The 22,867-nt window shown below is 45.3% G+C and overlaps 1 protein-coding gene across 5 annotated transcripts in view; it reads left to right on the forward strand.

Moving 5' to 3' along the window:
• The first annotated feature begins 6,043 nt into the window (after nt 1–6,043).
• Nucleotides 6,044–22,867, forward strand: part of KLHDC4 (kelch domain containing 4) — a 30,163-nt gene continuing 13,339 nt past the window's right edge. The window contains exons 1-7 of one of the 5 annotated variants that reach the window (XM_080410649.1): nt 6,044–6,353; nt 7,559–7,650; nt 8,653–8,731; nt 9,701–9,799; nt 12,912–13,048; nt 20,434–20,526; nt 21,435–21,594. In XM_080410649.1, coding sequence (XP_080266775.1) covers nt 6,255–6,353; nt 7,559–7,650; nt 8,653–8,731; nt 9,701–9,799; nt 12,912–13,048; nt 20,434–20,526; nt 21,435–21,594 — 759 coding nt within the window. In that variant the 5' untranslated portion in view covers nt 6,044–6,254. Of the gene's footprint in view, nt 6,354–7,558; nt 7,651–8,652; nt 8,732–9,700; nt 9,800–10,658; nt 10,801–12,911; nt 13,049–13,848; nt 13,935–20,433; nt 20,527–21,434; nt 21,595–22,867 lie in introns of those variants that run through there. The other 4 variants (XM_080410648.1, XM_080410652.1, XM_080410650.1 and 1 more) reach the window with 4 other exon arrangements.

Below are 22,867 nucleotides of genomic sequence, written 5' to 3' on the forward strand. Positions count from 1 at the left end.
TTGAGGATTTAAGAAGAGGGAAGGACTACGTGAATCCGGAACTACACAAAAGCTGGAGAAACAGAAATACAGAGGATTTCTTCACCTAAACAGCCTTCGCTCACTTGAGTACATTGTGCTGCTTTACTCCTCGCATCCTGAAGCCTGACCCTGGGCTCGGTTATCCCCTTCCCACTAGCAAGAGCTCTGCACCTCCGCAGATGACGCAACGTCTCAGCAATTCTTGCACTATGGTGCGGTGGGAGCAGGCTCAGGGCCCTTCTCTGCAGAGGAGCTGACATCTGGTGGGACACGAAAGCCATTACAAGTCTTACTACATTCTAGTCTGGGTTGCATCAGACTTAGGATTTGAATAATGGGGGGAGGGGGTGTGTGTGAGGGAAAGGGCAGGGGATTTTAAGGTGGTTTTGGTTACTTTGCTTTTATGAGCAATATGACCTTCGCTGTCCAGAACTCACTTCTCACCCCAGGTTTTCTGGGGTTTCCTTTTACTCACTTAGTTTCTATCTTGTTCACCCAATTATTTATACTTCTCTTTAGAAATGACAAAGTGGATTCAAAGATACCTGGGGTGCTGTTGAATGGGGCTGAGCCCCGAACTGTGCATGTGAACCCCATCTCTCTACAAAACCCTGAGCCCAGGATGAGGTGAGCCAGGGACCTGTGCAATGACACTGGCATTTAAGAGTAGCACCTCTGTGTCACCTTGGTACACAAATGAGCGGAAGAATATCAAACCATGGTCATAAATAAAGTGGGAATAGAGCAAAACAAGCCTGATGACAGGTAAGGAAAAAGAGTTTCAGCTGGTATCAGCCAGACTCCATGCCGGATATTGTGACTCCTACTGCCTTACACAGTGAAGATTAAGCATCTCCAAAGAAGCTTAGGTAGCCTAATTAATGGTTCACTAGCCTAATTAATGAAGATCCAGGACAGACATAAAGACAGTCTAACATTTTTGCTTTCTCATCACTGTTCTGGGAACTGGCACACTGACTCCAGCAGATTGATGGGGGCCAGTGTGACAGAAAGATGTGACAATAGCTGGACAGAGATTTTCTGTGCAGCTGCTGGAGCAGTTTAATCAGGAGCAGCTCCAAGGCTGGGCTGGTAAATACTGCCAGAGCTCGTTCAGTGACACCACTGACACCCGACACACTTGAAATACCACCATCAAAGCTGCTCTGATGAAATAGCAGAGGCAAAGACCAGTCCCTGCAGCAATCCATGACATCTGTAAAAGGACAAGCAAAAGAAGGCAGTGACAAGTGCAGAAGAATTTGGCTGTTCTACGAGGAAGTATGCAGGAGGCATGAACAGCATGAAAACAAATTCCTCAAAGAGTCCTGTCCTCCTGTGCTTACTCGTATGTGTGTGCACGTATGTATGCTTGTATTAAGTTAGCAAAACCTTTCCTTGAAAAGAATTTCTGGGTTCTGGTGCTTGTGAGCATGGTGGTAAATTTGAAAGACGTGTTCAGTAAACAGTGGGAGCAGACCTTTCTCATGTGGCAGCTGTTCACAGTGAACAGCTGAAATAATTCAGCAGTCTTGTGCTCCTCACTGGAAGAGAAGGTGCATGGCCCATAAACAGGATCCCTTGGCAATACAAGGCAATCAGCATTCAGTCATCACCCTTGTAGGCTGTTTCAGCTGTTTTACACATATCAGAAAGTACTTATTTCTCCCAGTACATAGCCACCCTTAAAATGCTGATCAGCCTTATCATTGAGCTGAATATTTTACTACCCTGAGAAGGCTCCTCTATTTCATCTTCAAGGCTAGAACCAGTGCTTGTGCAAAATGACCTTGTTTTCAACCTAGAGCTATCTCCCACAAATGAGCTTGGCATGACACTGAAGACTGAAACATTGCAGCAGGAAATACATATTAATGCTTCCTGCTCTGTCTCTACGCTTCTTGACCTGGCACTTTGTGAGTAAATTAATTAAAAATGAAGCAAGCACAGCCAGGCTGGGCAAGCTCCACATGTACAGATATATGGTGTGGAGGGCCTCAGTTTTTGATGTTAAAGCCAAACTTAACTATTTTCGGCATTAGCTGTTCGTTTTGGTGCTGAAATGGAATCATTTGCATTCAAAACCAGAGCTCAGAGAGGGGAGAGGCATGTTCATTTGCTCTGGCTCAGTCGTGGAGATATTACTTATTTGCTGTAGATTAGTGGTGGTTTCAGGTGAGAATTTATTTTACCATGTCTGGGTTTTTTTTTCCTATAGGTTTTCTACATACTGACTGGAGCTGCCACCTTCCTTATTACTGGTACTGATGCACTATAACAGCAGAGTGCTATAACATCCTCGTCTAGAATATGTAATATTGATGCATCATTATTAATGATCTGAAATGTGAATTTTAAAACCACTCTTCTCCTCGGTCTTGCTTTTTAATATTATCTCCACAGCTTTCTTTTCGAAAGTGCAGAAAACCCAGTGAAAACCCCCTGCAGTGGCAAAAGTAAGGGCTTTCACAGATTCACTGGGAATTCGTAGCTTCAAGTGTGTCAATTTGCTGATGGATTTAGGTTGATGTCCCTTGGGAAGTGTATCTGAATAAAGCCACACTTCTTACTTCCCTCCGGGGAAGCCTCTGCCTTCCTCTGCTTCCTCTGTTTTCAAGATATTAAAGCATCAATTTCCAATCAGAAAATTCAGGAAGCCAACTGAATGGCCATGAGATATTATCAGCTTCTGGTTATAAATGAGCCTTGAATGAAACAAAGTACCATTGCCGGCTTGCAGCAGCTGCTTGCCTGGTCTGAATCCAGCTTCAGGTGCTACATGCATAAGCAGGGGCCGAGGGGCCTCTGCTGGACTGTGAGCACAGCCAGGATAAAACCCCAGACTTTCTGACACGAGGGACTTTGTCAGACTGAGCCTTGGTTACAGACATGCCCCTGACTCTCAGTTGTATTTGCTTTTGGAGATGAATGAATTTGGAACACTATCACCAGAGCCTACCGGTCATTTTTTTGGGTGGTTTTCTCCTCCCTACTTTACATGCGTGGAGGAGGAAAACTGCAGCCTGAGCCTGGAGGAGAAAAAGGGACCTGTATTTTTGATCATTACCTGGAGCTTTCCTGCATGAGTTATACACCACACAGCAGCTAAAGAAAATACTTTTTCTGGGCATCCTGACGTGTCCCAGGGCACATGCGGCACTCGGAGCCCTGCGTATGCTGATCTTCTGCAACACACTGGTGCTCCTGGGCGTTATGCCGGCATGATTTTGTGTTCCCCTGCAGCACTTTCAGTCCACAGGCCTACGCCAACATCCCATTGCAGTGGATCCTACCAGCATGGTTGAAGCAGTCCCCACTCAGCAGTCCCACGGTTCTGTTTGCAGGGCTTATCTTCATTCTCATCTTTCTATACAGACACTGTCAGAATACTCTAATGCACAAGCTTTCCTACAATTGCAATGCATTTTTGGTTGACTTAGTTACTGTGCTGTCAGCATGTCCTCCCGCTTAATCTGTGTCATTAATTTCTTCCTTGCTACTGGCTTCAGAAAGCATTAACAAGGGAAAAATAAATCAAGTGTTAGAGCACAAAGAAGACTTGTGGGAAAAAGCTTTTGAGTCTTTTCTGAAGCTTTCATGCCTATTATTCTTTACTTTGCTGATACAGCTGGATTTACCATCCTGTTGAATGAGCATATTCCAGACTATAAAAAAATAACAAAGTAAAACCACGTGCTCTTTGTATAGGTCAGAACTGGAGACAGGCTGCCAGATATAACAGCATAGAACAACTTCATAGCAGTAGAACGAAATGTGCAAACACAGGCAAAGTCGAGCTTATGCTATGTTTCTCAAAACAAAGTGGAAACAAAACCTGAGACATAACAGAAATGAGTGTGAGGACATCTGTGCGTGGGAGCATGTGTGCACGCCTGAACTCGGCCATGTTTGGGAGCACACATCTGTCTGCCAGCTGGGTGAAGATGTTTGTATGAATGTGTAGGAGTACATCCGTGCATGTTGTGTGGGAATGCAGAGTGGCCCTTCCCGTTCAGGGTGACGGGAAGCCTGTGAAAAGAGCTCACCAAAGTCAGTTTTGGAGTCTTAAATTAATGTTTTGGGGCACTGGTGCTCTCATGTCACAATCTTTACTCTCGTCTATACAGTCAAGGCGTCCATCGGATCTCTTCAAGGAAGACACATCTCAACATTTACCATCGTTGCTACAGCAGGATTTCTCACCATGGTGCAGCAGAGGTATATTTATCCCAGAGAAGTTCATGCCCTGTTTCATGCTTATGTTGTGCTTTGTACTTTCAAAGCGCAGTGCAAAGTTTTCTTTGTCCTTTCACCCACTTTTTTCACATAAACCATGAGAAACTAGACTATGTAGTTCAAGAGATCAGAGAACTCACACCAAGAATGTTCTACCCCACGCAGTTCATCACGTGGTGACTAGCTCCAAATGACCCCAAACATCTGAAACTACACTCAGATATATGGAAATAGAAGTTTTGAGAACGAAATGTGAGCTCACACAGCTGAGGATCTCTGCACAGTTATAGAAATAACCACAAATGAAGCAGCAGCCAAAAGGCTGATGCAAACGGGGGCAAGTGGAGCAGGATCTGCATGAGGTGAAGGACCCCTTGCTCCCCCAGTAAACCAATGTCTGGTGAAGACCTAAGAGCAGGTTTCACAAAGATGATGCCTTTTTCATTTTGAAGTCCCCCTAAAATGAGTTTCAATAGTATCTGGGTCCAGAGGAATTGGTGACCAAACTGCTGTAGATAACAGGAGGGGATGCATTTTCACACACTGGTGTCTTTTTGAGGTTAAAGACCAAGAAGCAGCAGGGAGGCTTCCTAGTCTGTGGGTAGGACCAGGGAACTTGGCAGAGCTCCTGCATTTTGTGTTGGCTGAGAAATTGCCCCATTCACTTGACCTGGTCTCTCCACAGTTTTCTGTTTGCTTCCTGCACGTAAACATCAACGTGCTGCAGCTTTAGATGTAACTACATTGTTTTCAGAACCACCAGACAAACAAAATGCTGGTTGGGATGTATGTTGTCTGCAGCCTCAAAATATTTTCCCAGCTTTTCCCCCTGGGCTTTGGGGCTGTGTTTCCAAGATCTGAGGTTCAATTGTAGGTGGATGTTCAAAGCATAGGATTCATCCCGCAATTTCCACAGCACGTACTGGCTGTTTGGGTTAACTTGGTGGGCACTGAGCTGCACCTTCAGTGGATGATATCCTTGCTGGTTTTGGGTTAGGCAGTGGGTTGGGCAGCAATGAAAATCACCCTGCTTCCAGGCAATGCTGGTTTTTGTGGGAATTCAGTTAAAAATATAATGATTGTACCCCTTCTCCAGGAGTGAAAAACAATCACAAAGGCAATTTTGAAGTGCAGGGGGATGAAAGGAAACAGCTAAAAGATGTAGTTCAACTCCTATTTACAGCATACACACTGGTTAGGTGTTCAGAGAGGGGTTCTCCCAGAGGTGTTACCTGGGCTCACTATCTGTGTGAAATACCACATAAACCCCAAATAATTATTATTCCTTCCCTACCATCAAGGGAAAAAAGCAGCTGCCTAGCATCACCTCACAGCACCCACCATATTCTCTCCAGCTCTCCCAACACCTCAGCTCTCTAGGATTAGCCCAGATAAACCCCATTTTCAAAATTTGGCAGCTGAAATGAAACACTTGCACAGCCCCCCTACCCCTGAAGTATTCAGCCCATGGTTCTTTTTTATTCTTGCACAAGGCCTAGTTCATGCCTTCAGGTGACCCCTAGGCCCTGTGCTTCCTCAGGAGGGGCCATTTTGTGTGAGGGGAGGGGGGCCATTTTGTGGGTTCAACGGCCTCCTCAGGGCAGGATAAATAGCAGCGTATGTCAAAGCAAGGTCTGAACGCTGAGGGCAGGTAGCAGGCAGCGTGGGGAGCCGCGCTGGGGCCCCTCTCCGGCCCAGCAGGGGCTCACGGGGCCGGGCCGGGCCGGGCCAGCCACCGCCTCCCTCAGCCCCGACCCCAGCAGGGAGCCGCGGGCGGGAAAAGGGCGGGAGCCGCGCCTCGCTGCTGTCTGTCGCGCTGAGTCCGCTGGTCCGATAGGGGGCACCCGCGGCCAGGCCGCTCGGGCAGGAGGCGGGCCGCAGCCTGAAAGTGCCGGGCCGAAGCGGGCGCCGCTGCCCGTCTCGCGGTGCGCCCGGGGCGGCCAGCGCGGCGCGGCGAGCGCGGTGCTGCTGTCGCGGCCTAGCTCGGCCTTTCAGCCATGGGGAAGAAGGGGAAGCGGGAAAAGAAGGGGAAGGGAGCCGAGAAGACGGCCGCGAAGATGGAGAAGAAGGTGTCCCGCAGAGCCAAGAAAGAAGAGGTGAGGGACGGCAGCGGGGGGCTCCGGTTGCCCCGGCCCGCGAGGCCTGGGCCTCCCTTGGGGCTCTCTGTGGGTCTCGAGGCGTTTTCTGGAACGAGGCCTGAAGGGAAAAGCGGCGGTGGAGGTGGGGGTCGGAGGAGTGGGTCGGAGACAGGGGTATTTCGGCCTGATGGCAAAGGAGCGTCTCCAGACGCGAGGGGCTGTAGCGTGGTTCAGCCCCCTGGGGCCGGCCTGTGCCGCCTGGGTGCGAGGGCCCTGGGAAAGGGGGCAGAGAGGGTAAGGGGTGACAGGAAAGCTGCCACCGGGAAGACTTGCATGTATCTGTGAAAAGCTGGAGCAGTGTGTGATAGCAGGTGTAAAAGGAGGACAAAAAAAATGCGATTTAAGGGTCATTCTTGCTTTCCATTTCCCCCACCCTTTTCTTCTGCCCTTAAAAGCAAAGGAAAATGTTTGTTTCTCTGACTAGACCGGGTGCTTGTATTTAGGCCTTAAACGGGCTACCTTTCCCTGGTCAAAACGTGGTGTCAACAGGAACGTGCCTGTGTACATGTATACCGGCTGCACGCTGCAGAGGCAAAATCCGTAGATTTTGGAAATCTCTACTTTGACCAGACCTTCAGAACGTAACTGAAGGGGGGTGGTGAACAACAGGGGTTGTAGGAGAGACCTTGGATCTGAACCCCCCCTTAGCTGCAGTCCTGCATCTGCCCTTGCAACTCGGTGTATGTGCAGTTGTGGAGGCAGTTTTTGTTTTTCATTGACGGAAGTTGAAAGGGAATAAAAATATGTGCAGGTCTCTCTCCAGTTAAAGTATGAGCTGGGAATAGAAAAGAGTTGTCAGTTCCATGTAGGTGTTTTTCCATTGCAGACACAGAAGAGGACCGGCTGGATTGGAGCATATAGATGCTCATCACTTTGTTAAATGATTTACATTTATTTGCTTATTTGTGCAGTGTTTCTGCTGCAGGAAAAGCAGGCATGCACTAAATGCACTTTGCTTGTTAGTGTTTTAGGGGAGACCAATCTTTAAGGCATATGTGGAAATAGTCAGCATCCATTTATTGTAGTTGGAACGAGGGGAACCTAAGCAGACGATTTTTTTTTTTTAAAAAAAAGGGAAATTGTGCGGGTGGGTGCTGTTTTCATATGGTGTGCAGGTGGCTCTGAGCATGTCAAGGAACTCAAGTCTGGCTTTTTATTTTCAGGAGGATCTTGAAGCCCTGATAGCAGAATTCCAGAGTTTAGATGCTAAAAAGACCCAAGTAATTGAGTCATCCTGCCCATCCCCCTCACCCAGGTAAGAGATTTTGTGAGGCTTTGGCTCTCACTTATACAGCAGTTGATGGTGCTCTTAAATGAAATTTATTTATGTGAAGTTATTTCCTGAAAGTGGAAGGCACGGCTTATATCTGGACTTCAGAAATATCTTGTATATTGAATACCTGGTGAAAAAAAGGACCAAAAGTTTTTCTTTTTCCCTTAAAATCTGTTTTTTAATCATCCCATCAGCACAAAGGAGGCAAAGCAGGGTTAGATTACAGAGCTTTGAGGAAAAAGAAAAGTTAGGAGGAAGTTTTGGGTTTGGGCTAGAAAGCTGAAGGGGCTTAAGAGGCAAAAGGATATGCCATGAGATACAAGACACTTTATCTAGTGTAACTTGGGGTCCACAGACTTGTAGGTTCTGTATTTCTGTTTCCTGTGGCTTGTTAAATAAATGCCTTTCTCTGTGATATCTGTTTTCTGCTCGATGTAGTGGGAGAGGTCAGTACATTACTTTCAATCTCACAAGGGTGTTAACGGTGGTCACTTAGTTCTTCCTTGGGAGTAGTCGGGGTCTATCTCCGGATGGTGCAAAACACTGGTGGTACATAGGTGAGCAGTGACCAGTGATGACTGCAGCATAATGACGCAGATAAGTTGACACGAGACAGCCCAGTTCTACCCATAGTTATGTGCCCTCATAAAACTTAATTTTTGTTCTTGACACACCAGCATTAAAATTAAAGAGCTCACGTCAAAAAGCGTGTTAAATGACAATGTAACGTGTGTTCTTAAAATAGGAGAAGATTTCAGACCGTGTCAAATTAATCTTGTTGAAAGTTTTAAAGAAGTTAATTTCTTTGAGAAGTTTCTAGCCCTGGGGTGAGTATCGCAGGCTAGTAATTTGGCAGATGATGGAGAGACCTTTGTGGCTAGGGGGCAGAGGTGCTAGTGCTAGCTGAGTTAAAGGCTTCAAGCTTCTGAGTTTTGCACAACCCTTACACATCTGCTGTTTTGGACATCCCTCTTTGTTTTGCAGGCTCAATGGCTCCCTGTCTGCTCACCCTGAGAAAGATGAATTGATCCTTTTTGGAGGTGAATATTTCAATGGCCAAAAAGTAATGTATACTTTAATTTTTTCTTCTTTATTCTACCCACTCCCTGCCTTTTACTGTAATTTGCATGAGTCTCATTTGAAGTGAAATTCAAGGCAGCAGTCATAAAATATGTATTTGTTCCTGAATGAGAGCAAAATAGCCTTTTAATTCTGCCGTGATACTGTCTCATGCCTGAACAGTTGGCAGGAAGGAGACATGTTAGAGCCCATTAAGGAGTCAGAGTGATTGTCTTGGCATCAATATTTCAGGGCTTCATAATTTTTCCAGACTTAATTGTAGCCATATCTGCTCCTCATTTTTGGTAACTATTGAAGAATATCTATCTTCCATCTGTAAAAACAAGGTACTTCTGCAGTTTTGCTGCTGGCAAGGCATTGCCTGCCCTGGAGATCTGTACAGTAGCAAGTATTTGTAGGTGGGCATTCTTGTTACTGAATTTCTGCAAGCTTCAAATGTTTCTTGTGTTGCTGGAGACAAACAGGTCTTTGTGACCCTAAGAAGTTTTATGTACTGTAGCTTAAACTCAAGCGTTCCAATGATATTTGGCAGCCTTAGGATTACACAGTGTGATGTGTTAAACTGATTCTTCTTGCTTCCCTACCTTACGCTGTTCCAGTCCCTGGAGTTTAGCAGCAGTTTGGGCAACTTTAACCTGCATATCTACGTTAAGCTCCAACTACTTAAGTCCTCATATCTCACGCTATCGTAGGCTTAACCAAGGGTTTGGGAAAGAACAGTCCAGTCTAGTGGATCACTCTGAAAAAGTTCCTGACTCGCAGGCTAGTGGAGGAGGTGGTCGTCCTCCTTCCCTGCCTGATGAGGCAGGTGAGCTGTTACTTTGCAAAGCTGGTCCTGTGCTCCTTCTCCCCCATACTCACAGGCAACATCCAGGGGTGCCCGTGCTTGGACAGACTGACCCTGTCCAATGGAAAGCTGTGGTGATGTGTATTTTCTCTTCCTTTCTAACAGACATACCTGTATAATGAACTGTATGTTTACAACATCCGGAAGAACAGCTGGTCTAAAGTAGAGATCCCCAACCCACCACCAAGGCGATGTGCTCACCAGGTAAAGTACTGGGTGCCAGAGCAGCAGTTGGAATTGTTCTAATTCTGCGGTAAAGATGGATGTGAGTTGATTCCCACTGCCCCAAGAGTTTCTGACTTTTCATTCTCCTTGTAAGGGGCTGCCAATCATTTCACTTCACCTCTTCTGCTGAGGGGGCCTGTCCAAGCCTGTCCAAGGTGCTTGTGTTCTCTGATCACTGGGTGGCCTCTGGAAACTTTTCAGTGTGGAATGAAGATTTGGGATTGTATCTCTTGGCCTAGCAGGACTCATGGGGGAGGCTTTTCTTCTGCAGATGAACCCTTTGCTGTATTACATAGGGACCAGCTCAATCATCCATAATCCCAGGGTGGCACTGAATTTTCAAAATGCTGGTCAGGGTACAACTTTGAATTTGATCAAAGTGCTATGAATGGCAGAGTTGCTGTGCATGATTGTTTCCTTAATGCCCACAGGCCTACATCTATGGGCATTACAGATAATGCTGCTCTGGCAGTGTGAAAGACCTGTTACTGTAGGGTGTCCCTACTAGCATGTAGCAGTTGAGCTTTGCCAAGGGTCCCAACTGTACAACATGATGGACCGCTAGCACTGACTGCGTGTGTCCTGCCTTTGGGTTGTGATTTTTTTTTTTTTTTTCCTTGGCAGATGGGCTGCTTTTCTTTTGTCATTAAGAGCAATAGACAAAGTTGTCTAAGTTTGCCCTGGAATATCATGACACTCCCCAAGAATTCACCTCTCTGGTGCCTGTATTATTAAGGTGACTGACTGGTTGTGATAGTGAAGGATTTGTGTTTGTTCTCTTTATTTATGTGAACACCTGCACATTAGGAACTGGACCAAAGACTTGTATTTTTTGCAGGTCTGTGGCCCTCACCAGCTGTCTGATAGATTATCTTACCTGTTGCAGCAAGTGGCTGGGTCACTGGTACATTTCAAAAGCTGCCATACAGGATGCAAATGTTATTTTCCTACCTACGGCCAAAGCTCTTCAGAGCTTTCTGGTAAGATCCAGTACCCTGGTTAGGTTCATGGACCTTTGTTATACTATGTCTACATATCAGTCTTGCTCTGAGGTGTGTGTCCTTTCTTGAATTGAAAGGTTCTGACTTGATTTTTGGGCTACCTTGTGGTGCTTAAAATGGACCTTGACTTCAGAGGCCAAATTCCAGGAGGAGACCATAAATCTGAATGTTTGTTTCCCTAGGCAAACAGGGATTGCTTTGCGGGTGTGGAGTTGAGAGGTGCTTGCTGGTGTTGGTAGCCAGCAGATGGCTGTCTAGCAGCTGAATCTGAACTGAGCGGGCAGACTGTGCATCAGGGAGCACCTGGATTGCAACAAAAATAAAATCAGAAACATAGCTGAGGAGTCCTGCTTCAACAATAAGTTTTCTGTCTAAGAATTAGAGTTGCACAGGAGGCAGTTCAGCCTTGTTAGTTGGCTGGTCTTTGTCTTCCTTGTGACTTTGAGCTAATGCAGAATATGCATTAAAAATAAACAGAAGCTTGTCTGTGGGTTTGTATGTGCATGTTTTCAGTCTTATTTGTCATCTCTGGTCTCTGACACATGATGCTCTGTTTGAATTACACTGGCTTCATTCCATCAGTTCAACAGAGCTGAGGCGAGAATAGCTATGGATGGGTGTTGTCAGTTGTTTAAGGAAAAGGTTTGGCTATGTAATGAATTTCAAGCCAGCTTTTCAAAAGGTCACACACAAGTATGAGCAGGCCGTTGCATATACCTTCCCTTTAAACTTTTAAATGCTTAGATACCCATGAAAATCAGGCATGTGTCCCCTTTGTTTAGGTAACTTCATGTTCCCACAAATCCTGCTTCCCCCCCCCCCGATATTTTCTCATGTGTTTAATCGTTGCATATATAGGCTGGTTTACGTTGCATCACAGTCGTGCATCTGATGCTAAAAATCTTTGTTGTTTTTTGGGAAAGATTAGCAGGTAATGAAGCCCTTCTGAAGAAAGAGATCATTATCCCAATGTTAATCTGTAATGTGTACCCTGGAAAAAACACGTGTGGAAGAATTTATTTATAGTGTAAATAACCAAAGAGGTCCTAGTCAAGAAGAAATTTGCATAGTCACATAGTTTCCTTTTTGGGATTCCTTCCTTCTTTCTTAGTGCTTACACAGATAATTTTAATGAAGTAGAGTCTTGCTCTTCTTTCCCTGCTTTCAGCTGTCAGCTTGCATTGCAACAGTGTTTTAGTGCTGCTCTGTCCAAAAGAAAACAAACCACCAAAACAAAACAAAAAAAACCACAAACCCCTTTGATATTCTTCTCTCTGTTACTTGCCCTAATTAAAGCAGCACCAGTCTGCTCTTGTCCAAATTCTGTGCATTTCCTTCTGTGTTTGGGGTGGGTTTTTTGGTTGAGTGGTGTTGGTTGGTGTTTTTTCTTCAGAGTGAGCAGTAGTGCTTTTCATGTCTTGGGAGGTGCCAGGTTTGGACTTGTACTGCAGCTTGACTTCTTTACTGCTTGTTGTTTTATAATCTACAAAAACTGCAAAGGGCAGTTGTGCACTGTTAATGGCTTTTTCCAAAAGACTTTTCCTTGCATCACTGTGCCTGCGTGGTGCTGGGATGTTAGATGTGTCTTGGAGGCAGGAAGCACCCCTGTTCCTCCCATGGCTTAGGGTTCACCAGCCTCAGTATGTCTTCTGCAGGATGCTATTTATGTGACTAAAGGATGGGTGAAATGTTGCTGAGCCTTAGTTGTGGGGAGGTTTCCTTTTTGTGGACAGAGAGGTCTGAACAATTGTGGTTAAACTAAATCCCAAGATGGTTCCCAAGGAACGTTGAATTTGTAGAACTGGAATTCAAGATGCTAGGAGGTCAGAAAAGCCCTGCTCCTTGGCCAGCTTTCCTTTGCAATAGGAAAGGTGTGCTAAACAATGAGTAACCTGCTTTTGAAATTCCTCATCCTTCGGCCATTCCTCATCTTTCAGCCCCAGAGAGCTGCTATTGTCAAGCAGGGCGGCAGCAGCCACTGCCACTTGTCTGCTCTCTGGTATTTGGATACAGTTGCACATCTGATTGAAAGTTCTCCTGTCACTGGTTTCTGAACCCTTGTCTGATCCAGCTCTTCCTTCTTCTGGCAGGCAGCAGTGGTGCCCACAGCCGGTGGGCAGCTGTGGATATTTGGCGGGGAGTTTGCATCTCCCAATGGGGAACAGTTCTATCATTACAAGGATCTCTGGGTCCTGCATTTGTCTACCAAGACCTGGGAGCAGATCAAGTAAGTGATGGGCCATCTTGACTACACTGTGTTTTTGCCAAGAAAGGTCGAACCAGATGATTCTTGAGGTCCCTTCCAACTGGTATTTTATGATTCTGTGATGTGTTCTGAAGTCAGTGGTGTTGACCTCAGGAGAAACTGTGCCAGTGTCATCTAAGTTTGATTCCTGGCATAGTGCTGTGATTTCCCAGCTGTCTGCCCATCTCTCCCTTGAGTACAGAGGTGCCTGCCCTAGAATGGTGGAGAGGACAGCCACCAAAACGAAGTGGAAATGAGAGATGTGTTCCAACTCTATTGAGGCCAAAGCTGTTTTATTTAGTATGTGATTTTTTGGAGCATGGGTTTGCTTGGGTGTTACTTTAACTGAAGGAAGGAGTATGATGAAAAGCACTCCGTCCTCCCCAAACATGGTGGGTGTAGATGACGTCCAGCATCAAAACGGTACTTCTTGTTCCATCTGTCTGGGCTCCTCCTGACTGGGTTGTACAAGACCAGTACAAGGATCTCTCAATTTTACCATTGCTTGAGAAGACAGCTTGTATCTATCCACAGAGCCAGCTGTGCTCCTGGTAATTGACATTTGCTGCTTCAAGATCCCTTGGGATAAACAAGCCAATAATTCAGGCCTGTCAAAGCAGATGGTGCCAAAAGCCCTAGTAGTTTTTGATAGGAGTTAAAGTGTCTACGTACCTTATGTGGATCTGGCCTAAAGTCCTCTGCTAATATTTCCTTTACCTTTGGCTTCTTGGCTTTGCTGCTTATGTTTATATATGCATCAGAAAAGAAGGGGTCTGGTGGGTCATCCAGTGAACTGAGAGGCAGGACATGTGGCTTTGGTTCTGACTTTGACACAAACTTTCTCTTGGACCTTGGGATTGTCTTGACGGTAAGATTATTCCAGTCCACCCAAAGCTGTGCTGTGACTTCTTGTGCAGCTGACCTTTGAAGCGGCACTGGGGAAAGCAGCAGCTTTTGAGCACTGCTGATCTGTTTGACTCATGGAGGTCGTGGTTATGAGCTCTGTGTCCTTCTTTCAGGTGGGAAGCCTTGAATCTGCCTAGGTCGTTCACTTTTCGCCCTGCTTACAGGGTGTGGGTGCCTGTTATCTGCATCTGTCTCTTCTTGCACAGTAATTAAGAGGGTGGGTTAGGACTGAGCTGTACAGAGATGGATACTCTGGCTCTGCCTTGGCACATGCCTGAGGCCACACAGTGAGTCATCGTGCCTGTCTGCCTTTTTCCCACTCCCTGTGAAATGGTTGCATTGACATTGCTTGACAAGGGGAAAATGTGAAGGTCTAATTTTACTGATGTTAATGTAGCACTGAAGTGACTCTGGTGTGGAAGGGGGGGCATATACAGCCAAAGCACAAAATCCCAAGGAGTCCAAAACCGGCTGGGTTAGAAGGATGCCTCACAGCACAGGATCTGGCAGCTGACTGCTCTGCAAGAATCCAGGGATCGTCCTTTTGAGTAGCTCTGGGAGGCTGAGGGATAACTCTTCAATTTGTAAGTGGCTGGTTCCTGTCCATCATTGTGGTTCTTGGCTCCAGACCTGACAGTGTTAACCTAATAACAGCTTTAATTTGTAATGTTATAGGAAGCCAGGTTTACTGTAGTGAGCCCTGCTTGTCATTGAGGGTGAGAGAAACCCTTCAGTATGATGGAGGGCTCTTTAAGAGGTGCAGGGATTAAAAAGACCTGTCAGTGTGCAGGCTGATCTGCCTATTGTTGTTAGGAAGAAGCTGACGTAATGACTGTGACTGTACCCCTACCCAGCTCCCCCGAAATAACTTCTGAATCCCTTGCTCAGTCTCAGCCAAATAAAGGGGATGAACTCAAATGCATTACATCCCTACCGGTTTCATGTAAGCAGGCGAGGGGGAGGAAGTGATGCTCGCCATAGAGTCCCTGCTGAGAGAAGGGGTTGACATTTCAACCAAACTCTTGGTTGAGAAAGTCCTCACCAGACAGCAGTGTTAATACCCAGCTGCAGAGAGAGTGAGGGCGGGAGACTGTTTTTTTGTGAGCCATTGGAGAATCAGGATGAGGCTTCATTAGCTCCACCACCGATGGCGCAAATTGTTCTCTTGTGGGTTTGTAGATGCTTTGCTGTAGAGCTGATTTAGGGTTTTCCACTCCCAAAAGAAATGCTGCAGTACCTGACCTGCCTGGGAAGAGGAAATGAGGTGGTTATGAGGTTCTGCTCGTCCTGTATCTTATCCCATGAGGGAGAGCAGCCTTGAGGATGCTGAGTGTAACTTATACTGCAAAATAACCTGTTCCCTCCCTGGAGCTGAGCATGATGTTTACATGTGCTGTGAGTCACAGGATGCCCCAAGCGAACTAAAACCATGGCAAGAGATTCTGGTTAGATGGGTTGTTACAGTTAGTGGGGAGGGAGCCGGATTGGCAAGGTGAGTGCCTGGTCCCACTGAGGGAGCAAGTTCTAGGTATGATGTTCTTCAAGCTGCCTAGAGCTGCCCTCCATTCCCAGGTATTGGTTGTCACATGTCACCTTGGCTGCCCTGACACAGTGGGACGATGCGTTTGGAGACACTGATCTTCAGTGTTTCTTAGAAAACATCTATCCTCTTATCTACTAAGTGAGCATCATAAATTACATGGTTCAAAGTGCCCTGAAGAGGTGATCTTTTCTTTCTCCCCGCCCTATACAGGATCTACTCAGTTGGAGCTTCCTGATGTGTTTGGGTGGTAGTCTGTCTTTCAGCCTTGCTGGAATTTTGAAAATGACAGTGTCCTGGTCTTAGTGTTCATGTGAAACAACATACATTTCCTCCCCATCCTTGGGCAGAGCTCCAAGAACTGCATTGATGAGGCATCTGGCAGAGAAGGCTGGGAGGGGATGTCTTTGTTTTAATGCTAACCTGACTGAGTGTGAAAATAAGTTTCTGCTGCCTCTTTGCTTTTCCATATGGCATCTTGATTACAGTCTGCATAGAAAGGGGAAGAGGAAAGGGCATGGAGGACTGAGTTGTACGAGGAATTTTTCTGCTTCTTTTAAAACTATGATCATAACATGTGCTGCATTTCCCTTCCTTCAGTATTTTGCTTTTGTTGCCAGGGAACTCTATTGCTGCTGTCATTTTTCTACATAGTTTTCTCACGGCTGTCTGAAGTCAAGCACTTGCTTATTGTGGATTGTCATTAACCAGCTGGGATGACTGGTGACAGTGGGGGTCAGCTAGGGGACTAGTGGTATTGGGAGGGTGAACATGTTTGGGAAGACTTAAGTGGAGGGGGCAGATTGTGTGGATTTGGTGGGTTGCGGTGGTATAACTGGTGTAACAAGCCTTCACATAGGAGGCCAAGCAATAATTTCATGTGTCTGATGTGGTAGCAGTGTTACCTGAATAAATGCCTGGTGATAGGTATGTGGGGTACAGACCAGCACTGGGTAAACTCAGTTGGGTTTGGAAGATGTCATTTTGGTGCAAATAATAGAGGAACATAATTATTCATTAAGAAATGACTGTATAAGAGACAAAGTTTCTGTTTCTGTTCCACATGGGAAGAACCACGTACCCTGTTTCAGGTGATTTTAAATGTATTTGGTTTGCATGGACTGAATAGCTAAGCTGACCCTGCTGTGATCTGAACTTGCAGTTCTAGGAAATCTAGGTATTCTAGCGCCACAGCTTATATTTTGGACAATTACGTTGTCCTTCATGGCCTACAGTTCATGCCACAGACCATCTTAGTGCCATAAGAGGCTTGGCTATAAAACACTTTTGAAGAGAAGACCTTGAATGACTCTTCCCTGTGAATAACATCCCTGTGCAGTGTCTGCAAAGGCTGCTGGGGAAGTGGATCTCCATTATCTCCTCACACAGAGCACAGTGGTGCCAATCTGCTTGACAGAGTTAAAAATTGCTATATTTACTTGCATTTTGCATGCACAAAGATGGTCCAAACAGAACAAATCCCAGCCCATTAGAAGACTTGCCAGCAACTGACTTTGACTTACTGGAACCAGCTTATTGTGTGTGTAATGCACAAGGTTGCCTTAGCGCATGAACTGTTTGTTACTCTGCCTTAGAGCTAAGTAATATTTTAACCTAATTGCCTCATTTCTTCCTAGAGAGAACATTCTTATTCAGCTTTGCGTGGCCCAGTGCACTCTTTCTCAAAGAGAACAAGGAGCATCATGCTTTGGGGTTGTGCTTGGGAACTGGCAGATCCCTCTTCTGTGTAGTTCTTTGTCATTCTTTTGAGCCTATATAACTCCCTTCCCTTTAATACTGGAATGTTAATGATAACTTCCCATAACAGTTTTGTGAGATGTGGTGCTATAAATATTTCAGGGTAGCATTTCACAAGTGTGTTTAACGCTGTTTACAGAGAGAACTGGAGCAGTCACTGCAGTATAGGATGCCTTTCAGCATAGGTTTGTTTCTGACTGATGGCTCTTCTTGCTCATGTGCTACCTGTCACCAGAAGGATCAGGTCCTGCGACATAAAGTAGAAAAGTGTGTTGGTGCTTGAAGAAAAGAAGGGTATTTTGGTGTGCTGTTGAGTAGACTTCCTCTGTCAGCCCAGAAGCCCTGTGAGCTTGTTTTTCGGTAGATTAGGATCCAGATGTACAACTGTTGATAGTCCTTGCAAGGAATTTGATTTGAGGATTTTGTGCCTTGTGGCAATTGCATATTCCTTCACTGGTGTGCTTCCTAACTGAGCGTATGAGCACGTGGGTATGCTGTGTGTGCCGCTGGACAGAAGGCTTGTTTGCATTCACAGGTGTAAGACTTAAAACTGAACACTGAAGTCCTGGGCTTCACCTGCCCCGAGTACTGGAGGATAAAAGTGCTTTGTCCTGAAATGCCCCTTTGATGGGATATGCTATGCATCATCACTTTTATTGTTATGGAAAGGTTACGAGATTCATCTGAGCATCCTCTGGATGAAGGAATGAATGAAAAGGTAATTTGCTTAGGCGGTCTGTAGCCAGGGTGACATGTAAGTACTTCTTGAATCTGGGGGCTGAATTCAGGCCTGTTATGTTACTATAAGTCCCAAAGTAACTCCACAAGCAAAAGCAAATTCCTTATGGAGCAGTTCTGATCAGACTCATGCTGTACATGTGTAGAGCCAGTCCTTTTCCAGACTTATATTTGAATCTATTTTTAAAAAAAGTCTGGAGAATTTACAGCTCCCTCCCACATGTCTGCTTTCTGGTGTCAACCCCATGAAGTAGAGTATTAATCATAAAGTCTGTGAAACCATTTCCAAAATGCTTGTTTTGGACTGTGAGCAGTGATACAGGTAAAAGGAGGCAGTTCACATTTGGGAAGCAAGTCTTGGAGCTTGCAGCAAGTGCCTTCTGGAGTGGCAGCAGGGTTAGACATTACTGCTAGTCCTGCTTTGCTGTGCCATTTGGTTTTTCCAGTGTTGTGTTTGGAGACTGGGGACAAAGGACTTTGTCTGAATAGCTCCGTGTAAAAATACTTTCGAAGAGCAGCTGTTGCAAGTTTAGGAGGGCATGTCCTTACATCAAAGGCTATAAACTTTCCTTTATAGCTGATTCCTGCAATGTGTGATGTTGAGGCCAGGGAAGCTGAGGTGATACAGTACTGTGCAGGGTGAGGCCTCTTGGAACCTGTTCTTGTAGCTTGTGTTGCTAGTCTAAAGGAAGGAGAGCACAGCCTTATGATTGAGAGCAGGTGATGCTGGTGGCAGTGAGGCTTCATTGAATTCCAACCCAGCCCCTGACTGGAGGAGTTTTTTTGTGACTTTGAGTTAATTGTACATTTGTGGGAGCTTGTTTATTAGAACACACACATCAATGAATAAACTTTTCATTGTTTGGAATTGAGTTTTGACTTGGAGGAAACCTGTTTGAGAAGCAAGGCAGATGCTTTCTGAGAACAGGATTGTTAATGTTTGTAGATTTTCGGTTCCTTCTTTCCTTTAAAAAAAAAAATTTAAAGGTGTCATCCTTTGGAATAGTAATGTGGGAGCTTTGTTACGGAAGAGAAAATAGTGATTTCAGATCTTGGTGAAATTAATACTACAGGTGCTCTTCTGTAGGGTGGTACTTAAAAATGCAGTAAACTCCTAGAAAACCATACTCTCTGTTAGAATAAAAAGTCCAAGCAATAGATATTAATTCAGTCTCAACCAAGCACTGCTGTCTTGCTTGGAGTTTTTCATTATGACTGGTGTGAGATTGTAATTTCTGATGGTAAATAAGGGCCCTCATTTTCTCTCTCCACAGAAACCTATCACCACACTTTACAGCCACCTGCTGTCAGTTAAAGTGTAGCAGTAGGGTTGTGGGTTTAGGTTTTGCTGTTGTTTTTAACAGTGAGCAGGTTTCATACTTATTTAGGCCCTGATTCTGCAACCACTTAACACATGTTAACACTGCCTATTTGAGAAGTCTTGCTGAGTTCAGTGGTGCTCACTGTGTGCACTTTGGGAAACTCCACAGCGAGAGTGAAAATGTGATTGATTAGTCCATGGGGGCAGAGAACACACAAAGCAAAATGCTGTTTCCTCTGCAGTTTGGCCTAAAGTTGCCTTTGTTTTAAGAGTTCTTGGAGCTGTTTTTGTTCTCTCTCATATGGTGCTCAGTCTGTTGGTGAACATGAAGGAAGGTGCTTCTTCATTGCCTCTCAGGAATGTTGTTGCCAGCTGCCTGACTTTGCGTGAAGCTTTTGAATGTGACAGATGGGGTGTTGTTGCTTGTTCCTGGAAATGGGAGTAGCGCATTTAACTGAAAGGTCAAGAAGGCTTGGAAGAGCAGAACAGTGATGCATAGCTGCTTTTTAATGTGTAAGATAATAACGATGACTTGTTTTGTTGCAGTGCTTTTGTTCTTGAGGAAATCCAAGTAATTTACAAAGTCTTCTCACTAGTTTGATGTCATATCTTAACTGCAGGTGGATGAGCGGAGATGCTATGGACATGTGATTTCCTGAGACTGCAGGAGAGTGGATGTCAGAGCCAGTCTCTGGCTCTTACTTGGTACTTGGAGAAAGCATCTGTCTGGAGTGTCTTACCTACAGTTGTGGGAGTTAACTGCTATTCGTTAAACACTCCTGAAAAATTAGCTCCTGAGTCATAGCAGAAAAGACTTCAAGACTTAGGGTGCCGTTGGAGACTAAACGGCTTATCACTAGGAATAAAATTGTTCCTGCAAAATGCCTGTGTGGCAAATACTAAGAGTTACAGGAAGAGCACACACACTGTTCTGGAGAAAAGCATACATATGTATTAAGACAACAAAGTTCCCTGTGGTCTCCCATTTCAGGAGAACAGAAGCTGAACTCAGTCAGCCCAGCTGAAATGACTTCAACAAAAATGGACTGACACATTAACAAGAGAGGAAATTTTGCTGATCAGTGGAATTTCTTTGCATTTCAGGGCATCAGGAGGTCCCTCTGGACGAAGCGGACATCGAATGGTTGCTTGCAAAAGACAGCTGATCATCTTTGGAGGTTTCCATGAGAGTGCAAGGTGGGATTGCAGGGTGGCTGGTGGTATCGAATCCTCTGTTTTTACAGTTTCACCAGTAACAGAAAGATGAGCTTTAATGGAAGGATTATCCTCAGCAGTACTATTACTGAACTGGACTATGTTAGAAAGACAAGTGATGTTGATGTAAAGTCTTCAAGTGTTTGAGAAACCTTTGTACCACTTAGCTGATCACTGAAGTAGCTACTCATCCTTGTAGCTAAAGCTCAATACATCACTTTTGGCCTCTGAATCTTGTCAAAGAGCTCTGTCTTCCTGGAAGCATCTTCTCAGTAGGCTCTCACGTACTACATGAGGTCAGAGTTACACATGGGGACTGTGAAGAGAGTGGAGCTACATATTGTCTCAGAAACAGTAAGTGGCATAACCACGGTCCCTGGGAGCACAAGGCAAGCTGCAAAGCCCTCCCTCACTTTGGCTGTGTCCTTGGGAGTTTAACCTGTGCAGAGCGTTTTCTGCTAGCAGTTTGTGAGCTGGCCAGTAGGAAGAGGAGAGGGCATATGTATATTTTTCCCACCCTCCTAGACAGACGTAGCTCTAACCTGTTTTGATCTTTTCTGTTCCGGTTTAAGTTACCTTGGACCATGTTAACTCCAATAAGTTAATGAAACCTCTGTTGTAGTAAGGAATGACATGGGTAAAAAAAAAACCAGAGAGGCCTTGCTTAAAGGAGTGTTGTCAAATGCAAATTGTTGCACTGAAATAATAATCCTCACTGGAACAAATCTTCCGTGCATTGCTACAGAAGGAGAAAAGTCATAAATGCAAGAAGCTGAATAAGGTGCTGTACCTCTTCAGAGGTTCCTGGTGCAGTTCCTGAGATGATATTTTATGCTGTCTTAAATGGTGACTATTAAAAAATCTTTGATGTGCCAATTTGTTCTCTCTAGAGATTACATCTATTACAACGATGTGTATGCCTTCAACCTGGACTCCTTCACCTGGAGCAAGCTGGCTCCATCGGGGATCGGGCCTGCTCCAAGATCTGGGTGTCAAATGGCTGCCAGTCCTGAGGGCAGCATAATCATCTATGGAGGCTACTCCAAACAGGTAGGAGAGTTTTTGTGGTAAGGCAGGGCAGTTACTTCCTAGATTCTAAACAGAATAGTTGATGGAAGAACTAAGGGGCTAAAGTGAAAACTAAAATGTGACAAACTCAGGTTGCATAAGTGGGGCTGATGGAATGGTCTTGGCCTGTATTGGCTGCGTAGCCCTACTTGGAGAGGGCAGCAGGCTTCCAGCCTGGGAGAGCAACACAGATCTCTGCACTGCTGCTTCCCTCTGCTCCTTCGCAAGCCTTGTCTCCAGTGCAAGATTTAGTGATCTTGTCACTTTATTTCCTGCTGCTTGACTGACAGTGTTTCCACGTGTCAGGCAGCTGCCAGATGTCCAAAAAACACTGGTAATGAGAGTGTGTGTTAGCCTGTGGTTATGCCAGCTTGGAGCAAATGTATAGTTGTGCCCTTGGATTGTTAGTACACAGGAACTGGTTTGCAGTGCTACTGCCAAAGGAGGCACCTTCCAGTTGTGCCTTTTGTGTGCTGTTTGATGAGCTTATCTTGGTTAAAATATGTTTTTTATTCTCCCTGCTAATCTAATGTAAGAAGGTGGTATCACAGAGGTAGGAATAAGCAGCTGGGAGAAATGACATTTTTTGGCAATGGTGGTTACTGCCAACTTAAAGCATTCTCAAGTAGTACTCATCTGTGTTCCAGTACTTGCAGGTTAAAAGCAGCAGTTGCCAGGAGGCTTGTATTTTCTTACATCAGTGAAAGGGTTAAGGGAGCAGCACTAGTTAGCAAACTCAATAAGCTAAGGAAGACTTCTGATGAGCACCAGGCTTCCTCTGCTCTGCTGCTTGCTTTGTTAATCATGGTAATTTATACTGGATAGCCTTTAGACCATATGTCCTCGTTGACCAAGTATCCCTGTCTCCATGCTGGGCAGGAGGAAGTAAATATTTCATTGAGCAAAAGGCTCCTGCAAAAGCTTTTAATGTTGCAAATGCAGACAGAAGACCCGGATCCTGCTGCTGCTGTCTCAGTGGAAAGGCATTGCTTCCAGCAGTGCATTGCTGGGGGAGAAGGACGCGTTGTTATTCTAACGTGAATAAATGCACAAAGAAGAAAAGCAGGGAAAGGGAAGATAGTCTGTCTATATATTTAGAAGCATTTGTGCCTCCTCGCGGCCTGCGCTTAGGGCTCTTATTTCATCAGATGTGCATTTGATTAAATAGCAGTAACAATACAGAGGCATTTTCTGCCCGAAAGGGCTTTGTCCTCTTCCTTTCTCTGTCCTGTTTCCTCACGCTTGAGGGTGGGAA

Source organism: Falco punctatus, assembly GCF_963210335.1.
Source record: "Falco punctatus genome assembly, chromosome: 14".
Classification (NCBI taxonomy): Eukaryota; Metazoa; Chordata; class Aves; order Falconiformes; family Falconidae; genus Falco; species Falco punctatus.